This window comes from Neolamprologus brichardi, chromosome 8 (genome assembly GCF_056152115.1).
Source record: "Neolamprologus brichardi isolate AB-2024 chromosome 8, ASM5615211v1, whole genome shotgun sequence".
Classification (NCBI taxonomy): Eukaryota; Metazoa; Chordata; class Actinopteri; order Cichliformes; family Cichlidae; genus Neolamprologus; species Neolamprologus brichardi.
The window spans coordinates 27,672,501-27,681,893 of NC_142111.1; the positions used below are offsets into that span (position 1 = coordinate 27,672,501).

General features: G+C 45.7%; 1 protein-coding gene across 1 annotated transcript in view; it reads right to left on the reverse strand.

The window, feature by feature from the left end:
* stxbp4 (syntaxin binding protein 4) overlaps nucleotides 1–8,638 on the reverse strand; it is a 39,727-nt gene extending 31,089 nt beyond the window's left edge. Inside the window, exons 1-6 of the mRNA XM_087845162.1 lie at nucleotides 8,570–8,638; nucleotides 8,299–8,394; nucleotides 8,124–8,193; nucleotides 6,366–6,440; nucleotides 1,328–1,413; nucleotides 556–709 (exon numbers count right to left, since the gene is read on the reverse strand). Of these exons, the coding sequence (XP_087701288.1) occupies nucleotides 556–709; nucleotides 1,328–1,413; nucleotides 6,366–6,440; nucleotides 8,124–8,193; nucleotides 8,299–8,394; nucleotides 8,570–8,636 (548 nt within the window). The 5' untranslated portion in view covers nucleotides 8,637–8,638. The remainder of the gene's footprint in view (nucleotides 1–555; nucleotides 710–1,327; nucleotides 1,414–6,365; nucleotides 6,441–8,123; nucleotides 8,194–8,298; nucleotides 8,395–8,569) is intronic.
* Nucleotides 8,639–9,393: the final 755 nt, after the last annotated feature.

The window sequence follows — 9,393 nt, forward strand, 5'->3', positions numbered from 1 at the left end:
TTTCCTGTGTGCAGTGTATCTAGTTTTGCTTCCCCTTGTGTCGTTAGGTCTCATTTGTCCCACCTGTCCTCTCGTTGTCCTGCTTGTGTTTCCTCGTTAACCCTCATGTTCCCTCTCTGTGTGCTGTGTCTCCTCGTGGTTCCAGGTTTCCTTGTTCCTAGTTTCTAGTTTTGTGTTTGTATTCAACCTTTTTCTCCAGTGATTAAAGTTTAGCTTTCGCCTGAGTCCTCGTCCTGCTGCCACGCTACATGACAGATGTGACGCAGGGGCAGCGTGTGAAGAAGGAGACGCACTAAAACACCAACAAGTGGCAAAGAGAGGACTTCACAGCTTAACAGCTGTGTTGGTTTCATTAAAAACTCTGAATAAATCAGCTGGAAAGTAGAAATTCCTCATGAAGACTCACTGCAGGACGGGTTTAGCTCTCTGTGCGTTTTTATGTCTCTGAGACTATTTGAAAATGTATTTTAATAATAAATATAAAACAGCCAATCAGAATCTGGTTTACAGGGAAGTGAAGGCATCACCGTGAGAGGGAGTTATTTCTGTTCTTACCTGAAGGTGTGCACAGGCGTGTGCACGGCGTAGGCGGGGTTAGCGGGGTAAGGGGCGGTGTGGGTGTAGGCCGTGACCCCCTCTTTAGGACTGAGGAGTTGGGGGCTCTCTGACCGGGAGGAGGAGGAGGAGGAGGCCGTGTCCGTCAGCTTCCCTTTAAACGAGAAGAATGAAGAGAGGTGAGCAGGAAGACGTGGGAGAGAGAAGAAATGGAAAGGTGGAGGGAGGCGGAGGGAGGCGGAGGGAGGCGGAGGACGCTGGGACGCGGCGGGATGGAGAAAAACTGGAACACAGGATCAATTTAGTGACTCGGGACTGAAACTTTGTGAGGACCAGACGGACATGAGAGGACTTTATTTCAGAAAGTAACAGGATTTTTAGAGTGTGAAGATATTTTTGGAATTGTGGACATTTTTGAGAAGTGGTGATGTTTTTGGAAAGGAAAGTCGCAACACCTTTGTAAAACTATTATTTTACTTTTTTTTAGAACTTGGGGACATTTTTGGGTCAGAACATATTTAGTGAGGATGTTTTGTCTGCAGCTCTGCGACATGCAGACATGGAAATGAAAATTTAAACTTGTAATGGACTCTTTTAAAAGGACTGTTAGTTTTGGAAAGTGACCACAGAGCGATTTTGTAACATGCTGTGAATTTCCAGGCATTTGAGCTGTTGGAGTATCGTCGTGTCTATCGTCGTCTTCAGAGGGCTGTCTGAGGGTTCGGTTTGTTCTGGGTCGAATGTTCATGTCTGACGTGATGGTGGGTTTTACCTGTGGACAGCTGCGTGGGAGAGATTCGTCCTGAAGCCGTGATGTGGTTGGAGCTGTACTTCTCCATCAGCTCAGCGAACTCCCTCCTGAAGGACACATGAACACATCACAGCGCCCTGTTTCAGATTCACTTCTCAAAGACCCTCCTAACCTCAAACCCAGTCCTTGTGGTGAAACTGAAGGAATTAAGGACATTTCTGTCTTCTCCAAGACTTTAATTCACATAAAACATAAAAGATCTGCTAATAACTGCTAAACCAGTATGGATGTCTATGCAGTTTATTTCACAGGCCTGGATTTAAAATATCTGTCTGTCATTAGTTCATGAACACGAGTTTTTCTTAAGCTGCAGATTCCAGGAAAAAAATGTGTTCCAAGAACGTCTGGATTGATTGAGTCGGACTTTCCTGGAAATCTGAAGAAAAGCACTCAATGATGATTGTTGGAGGCTGTGAGCCGACATACATTAAAGATGTGCTTCATTTCAATGATGTTCCTGCTCAATGAGCTGCAGTTCAAAGACATCGTTTCCAAAGAGAAAGCACTTTGGAAACGCCGCGCTGGACGGCGTTCAGCACTGAGGCGTTTGAGGAGAGCGAGCTGTGAGATCTGTGAGAGTTTGTCTCCCTCACATGGACACCGAGGAAACCGGACGTCAGCCTCACTCAAACCATCAGCCATCACGGTCTGATCCGATCAGCTGTTAATGCCTTTTAAAGGGGATCTGCACGATCATTGAGAAAAACCATCCAGAGATCAGATGTCTGTGGTTCCATCCACCCTCAGCCTTCATTCAAACAGCTGCTGGAAAAACTGGAATTATCTTAACCCCCCCAACAGAAAACGTAAAGCCAGGAGTCTAAACTGTAGCCGTCCACCGTTTCCTTTTACACCACTAACCAATCACATCAGAGATCACCTGGAGGCAAACTGGAATCAAGAGACAGAAAGCATTTCATGAATCAGCAGGTCGACGCTTCGCCCCGACGTGGCGACGGAGCACAGCGTTTGTATCTGTGAGACTTCAGTGCAGACCAGCATCAAGCTCTGAATTAAATGTATTTGAAGTCAAACGTAGAGCGTCAGGCAAAGCAACCAGGAAGTATAACGTAAAGGTCAGAGACCAGGACGCCGTCGTGAAGGTCATAAAAATGCTTCCTCACCCTCAATAAACACAAATCAATGATTCCGAGTGAAAATCAGCTGAAATCAGACATTTATTCATTAAAATAAGAAAAATGTGCTCGGAATAAACTTAATGTATACAAATCAAATTTCATTTGAGCAGACTCCATTAAATGTAACAGTTTACTCTGTAGTTATTATAATATGTTAGTCAAAGTCAGCGTTTTTGGGCAGTTTTATTTTGAGTGTAAAGGCGGAGACGAAGCAGGAATACCGCCGCTGGAATGAAACTTGAGAAGAAACAATGACAGGAAATAGTCACGTGTGTGTGGAGGAAAACTAAGAAAATGAGGAGGTCGAGGAACAACGGAAACGTGAAACCCAGAAGCCGCAAGTTCCCGTCAGGATTGGAACCAGCTCCAGGACCAGCTCGTGAACAGCCAGCCTGCAGTGGGACAGCTTAAAGAGCTCGACCAGGAAGTGAAGTGAACGACTCTGAGCTAACGTTTAGATTCTTCTGTGGGGGTGGGGGGGTTGGACGATGGGGTGGTCATGGACTGCAAAGACCTAAATGGCTGTAGCTCAGGAGGTAGAGCAGGTCACATACTGATTGGAAGGTCGGTGGTTCGATCCCAGGCTCCTCCAGTCTGCATGCCAAGTATCCTTGGCCGAGACACGAACCCCAAGATGCTCTTGATGCATCCATCAGAGTGTGACTGTAGTTAGAAAGCAATAAGTGCACAGAGAGTGCTTGTGAGAGTGAATGTGAATGTGGTTTAGAGCACTTTGAGTACTCTGGGAAAGTAGAAAAGCACAATATAAGAATCAGTCCATTTACCACTCACTCAAATCATGAAAGAGAAAAACTCATCAGATCAGTGATCGATTTTTAAACGTGTCCTCGAACCACCTGAGGGTCCGCCCCCCAACCGTCTGCAGCAGCTTAAAAATAATCTTCCACAATATTCCCTCCAATTCAAGCCTCCATCAATGAGCTTAAACTCCACCCTTGTTTTTCTGGTCTTCTCCATCCACCCCCCTTCCCTCCCCCCCGCCTGATTGCATCACGGCATCCTCAGCAGGAACCATGTGGCTACAGATAATCATCATCAGTAGTTTTAGGTGTGAAACGTTGTCAACATTGGAGCTGTGAGGCGAGTATACACACAGACACACACACACAGACACACACACACACAGACACACACAGACACACACACACACACACACACACACACACACACACACACACACACAGAGGTTTCGTAACAACAGGGATGAGAATGAAAATGTGCCAGAGGTGGGACGACCTTTCGTCTGCAGTCACAACAACACGTCACTTTCTGTCAGCTGCTGTAAGCTGCTGATCTCTTTGTTGTTCTTTAAATCAGCTTCTGTTCCTCTGCGGACTCTGACCCGCCCCCGTGGCCTCTGTGACCCGAGACTGAGGTCAGCGTTATGTGAAAGCAGCTCGCAGAGTTATTAGCAGTGCGTATTTATCATTTATAGATGTTGCTGTTAATCTGTGAAATATTAAACACAAATCATTTAGTTTTATTTTAACACCGATCTGTCCCCATAGATTAGCTGCATCCAGCCAATCAGACACAGCAGAGGTGTCCAACTGGCTGCGAGGAGGCGGAGCCTGCAACATTGTCGACCTCTGAGCTCGACCTCAACACTGATGATTTTAAAGCGACTGCGCAGGACGTCCAGAGTGACTGCAAACTCAGACAGATCAGCAAATGTCTGCAAATACCTGCAACCAATCTGAGTCGGTCTGCAACAGCAGACGCAGCTCACCTGTGTTCTGGTTGTAAGGTGCAGCTCCTGTTAAAGTGTTCCAGTTGAATCCTGCAGCACCTCGTCACTATTTCTGTTTGACCTTTGAATTGTTGTTTCAAACCTGCGTGCTTCTGGCTGGACTCAGAATGTAAAGAGGTGCAGTGGCTTGCAAAAGTATTGGGCCCCCTCGAACTTTTCCATTGTCACATTACAGCCACAAACATGAATCAATTTTGTTGTAATTCCAGGTGAAAGACCAACACAAAGTGGTGCACACGTGAGAAGTGGAACGAAAATCATACATGATTACAAACATTTTTTTACAAATAAATAACTGAAAAGTGGGGCACATAACATTTCTCTGTTAGCCAAAATTAGCATCCCTTTACTATGACTGTAAACTGCGGCTACAACTTTATAACTAAACTAGCTAGTTAGCTAATTCTCCAGCTCTAGTTAAGTTGCATTGTTAAAAAAAGCCGTCAGTACATCAAAGAACCACCTTACCATCACCTCCTGGATTTACAAGGCTCCTTTTCAGAGTCCTGCTATTAGCATTTTCCATTTTGGTTCATTTTAATTATTTTTATCTTGTTAAAATGACATTAACGCCATAACTGTATTAACGCGGCAAACCTCCATTAATGAGCTGCCGTGGATCGCCCTGTGCGTGGGGCTGGATGGCGTCGACGTGCTAACGTGGGCAAACTCATTGATACTGTGCACGTCAGATTAACGCAGACAGCACTAATAATATAAATTGCTCATGCAGCTAACACTAGCAGGCTTGGCTGGAAAAATGTGTAAGCAACAGCACCTGTCACTCAAATAGGCCACGCCCCTAATGATGCAAACTTTAAACCTATAAACAGTCGAGCAATTATAACAGGTTATACAATGCTCAAGAGTTGGGAGTTCGCCTTGTAATCGGAAGGTTGCCGGTTCGAGCCCCGGCTCGGACAGTCTCGGTCGTTGTGTCCTTGGGCAAGACACTTCACCGCCTACTGGTGATGGCCAGAAGGGCCGATGGTGCGATATGGCAGCCTTGCTTATGTCAGTCTGCCCCAGGGCAGCTGTGGCTACAACTGTAGCTGCCTCCACCAGTGTGTGAATGGGTGGATGACTGGGTGTGTAAAGCGCTTTGGGGTCCCTAGGTGGGACTAGTAAAAGCGCTATACAAATACAGGCCATTTACCATTATAACCATGTTTATTTCTTCTGTAAAGGTTTAACATGGGAGTCTATGAGGTCTGACTCGCTGCTGGAGCCTCTGCTGGACGTCAGAGGAACTGCAGTGTTAGTGACATTTTTCATGTTTGACCCTTGAAGTGAATCCAGTTCATGAAAACAAATAAAACCTATATCGTGCTTTCACAGACTGACGGTACAGTTTCATGACGCAACTGTCTCCCCACAGAGACAGCAGGATGTCACCGAGGCGGTCTGATCCCCGGTCATGTCTCTGTGCTGAGCAGCTGCAGCTCTTTCCCAGAGCAGAGACCCTGTGGACAGACAGCCCCGTGTCCCTATTGTGTCAAGCTGTGTTTGAGCTGACGTGAAAAAGCACAGGGGCCAGCAGAGTGCCAGGTCAGTTTACCTCACACATCACCTCACAGCTCGCTCCAAGGACGAATCAAACCACTGACGAGCCTCGTTTCCAGGAGCACGGAAAGCTCAGCGTCGTCTCAGTGGGAATAAAAGCAGATTCCATCTTTATGAAGAGCCTCTTTAGAAAAAGCTTAAACCCCGACTTTTCCTCCACTTACACTGAACGAGGGAGCGTAAGAAGCTTAAATGCTCCATTCAGTCATTAAAATGTGACTGGAGAAGTGTCTGCACACCTGAACTTGTGACCCTGAACACTTTAAGGATCACTTGTCTGTCCACCCACTGCAGGAACATAACCCCGACTGTCAGCATCAACCCCCTGGCCGGGCAGTCACCCCTGCAGCTCAGCTCAGATGTTCTAAGATGACTTTCAATCAGCTGCTCTGCTGATCACAGATCATCACCATCAGACAAACCGAGTTCGTCCTCAGATAACCTCAGAAAACATGCTCAGCTCAGCCAGACAGAGAAAAAGCAGTAAAATCAGAGGGATAATTTCAGAATAAAAGCACCTCCTTACCTGGATTCCTCATCTCTGGCGATCAGCAGGGACATGTGATTGGAGAGCGAGGCCGTCCTTAAGATCTCCACCGCCCTATCAGGGAGCAGAATTGAGCAGTAAACATTACCAGCGTGTGATGGAAGATAAAGAGTCCATGTGTGAAACTCAAGGACATCTCTGCCTGGCGGAAACGTCCTCTGTGGACCTGTTGGACAAATAGACTGCAGTACCACCGACAGCCACTAGATGCTGACAGCAACTGACTCGAGCCCAAAAGTCTTTGCTCCTACTTAAAAGTTCAAAACAACTTTAGTATCTGTCGTGTGGCCGATGATCGATAGCTGTGAAAGTCGTTCCATCTGCGACTTTCGAGCCTCTGTTTAAAGAATGAAACTGATTTTTAAGTTTAACTGGAACTGTGATACTTGGTTATCATCAATGTTTATGACGTTGGTGTCTCCAGCTAATAAAAACCATACTTCAGCAGGTAGTACCATCCAGTGTCAGTTTTGACCAGTAAGTTTCATCATCGACATTTTTTCTGATGAAAACAAGATGATAACAAAATAAAATCTAATCACAAGGACACAAACTGTGATGAATCAACACTCTGTCAACGAATAAATATGAGATAAAAATATTCTGGAGAGACAAGATCCAATCAAAACTGATTCAGCTGAGCAGAAAGGCGGGACGAGTTTGGAAGTTATCCAATGAGAAGTAATCTCCTGGTGCGACGAGGTTAGACCTGCATTTAGTCTTCAGTCGCCTGAATCAACTTTAGATTTAGTCAGCTATAATCAAAGTTTGCTCTCAGAATGAACACTCGGGCTGCAGTTTAAATTATCTGCAGTGTTTACATGTGAAGGTGAGGCTATTGTCTGTCATAGACAAAAATCAGGAACAGGAAACTGCTGCGTTAAGCGGTCGTGCTAAACATGACATAAAAAACATGAAATAGAAAACTTCCTGTTTTCCTTATTTCCTGCACATTAACTGCAGTTTCTCCCTTAAAAAACAGCAGGGAGTGTTTCTATAGGTCACCTGTTCAAATTGCACTAAGGCTTGTAGTTGCATCATTAGGGGTGTGGCCTCTTTGAGTGAAGGGTGGATGGTGACACAGGCGGCTGTAGCTGCTAGCTGTCTGCTAGCTTCACCTGAACTGGACCTCTGGACCGTGTTTGTGCTGTCGGAGCCTTTTTAATGACATCATGTGACCAATAATGTGGCTGCTGTGAGGTCACTGTATTAACAGCTTTGGTGCAGTACATGTTTATTTTGATGTTAGCAAGATTAGCAAGTATCTGTGTCTATGGTCCCATACACTAACTCAGGTTCAAAAGGGAGTTTTTCCTTCCCACTGTCTCCAAGTGCTTGCTAATAGGAGGTCATGTGATTGTTGGTGTTGCTTTCTCTGTATTATTGTCTTAATAAGTCTTATTTAATAGTCTTCATTTCTTAATTTATAAACTAAAGAGCATTGAGGCGACTGTTGTTGTGATTTGTTGCTATATGAATAAAACTGAACTGAATTAGATAAAGTAGCTGATAACACTCCACCCAGATATGGTCATTTTTACTCAAAAATGCCAACATGTTGATGACCTTAAAGCAGATGTTGAGGCTGCAAAAGTTCACGTGCAGCATTCACATAAAGTGTGATGGACACCAACACTCTGCAGTCCATGCAGCTTCACAATTCAAACAGTGCAAATAAACAAGTGATGTGAGACCGCCATGCTGCATTTTCTAAAATACCTCAACAGTGAGACTCACCTCTCATTGGTCACCCCTATCAGGCTGATGTTATTGACATCCAAAATCAGGTCACCTGACTTAAGCCGACCTGGAACAGAGAGTGACAGACAGACGGACGGAGAGAAGGCAAAGTGAGGGACGATAACAGTGTCTGTAGTAACCGATCCACAAAAAATACCAGAAGAATAGCTACCATCCAGAGCGGCCAGCCCACCAGCGATCACTCGCTTTATGTAGATACCAAACTCCTCTCCTGTCAGCTCTCTGTAGCCCCCAATTATTTTAACACCTGTGAACACACACAGATGAGCTCCAGTTAAAAAAGAGCCTGGCTTTCAGGCTGTACTGGCTCTTCATCTAGTTGTGACAGGCGATCGCAGCATTTTCAGATGCTGAGCTGCGGCTGAAGGAGGAGCGGTTAATAAGGATTCAGAGGTCAGTAAGGTCGAGGGAAAGATGCTCACCGAGTCCCTTCTTGCAGTCGCAGAACTCCAGCCTCTGTACGGCTCGGCTGATGCCGTGTGGGCCCATGATCGTCCTGGCAACAAGCAAAAACACAACAGATTTAAACACATATCAACATCCTCCCTCAGCCAAAGCCCCTCTCGCTCTGTTTCCTCAGAGCGCCGCTGCACAAAATAATCAAATCATCACAGGATTTTGGCATTGTCTCCCTCTCTCCCTCCCACCTCCACCCGGCTACGTCCAACCAATAAAATCTGTCGCCTCCTAAACGACGAGGCGGTTGAACCATGTGGCGACCTGGATGTTTGGAGGCTCAGGCGAACACAAACAGTGATTAGAAATAATCAAAGGAACATTACGGAGCAGTTGTTTTGTTTTTCTGCTGAGAGATTTGTGGGTGAGAAGGTTTCAGATTAAAGCTGAAGAGACTCCGACGTGGTGAACATGATCCTGCTGTCTGCTGGTCGTTCTCAAGTCTCAGCTCAGAGTCAGCACAGAGTCAATTTGAGCGGCAGTTTGAGTCACATGCTGGTGTCTGAGCGTTTCAAAGGTTCGTGTAGAGGCAGCAAAGCCTGTCATGGACAGACTGACATGAATACTCGAGGCTGGGCCCAGAGGCTTTTTTAAATCTTTGGGCTCTAAGCTCAGTTTGATGCCTCCCTCAAACGCCGACTTAAGACATCGAAACAGATGCTGTGTCAGTTTTATGGGAGTAGCAACAAGAGAGAGCTGATCCTTTAATTTGGGTTCACTTACACTCAAAATAATCATGCTGACCACTTCCAAAAATAGCGAATGAAAGGTCACATGGTGCATCTGCTGT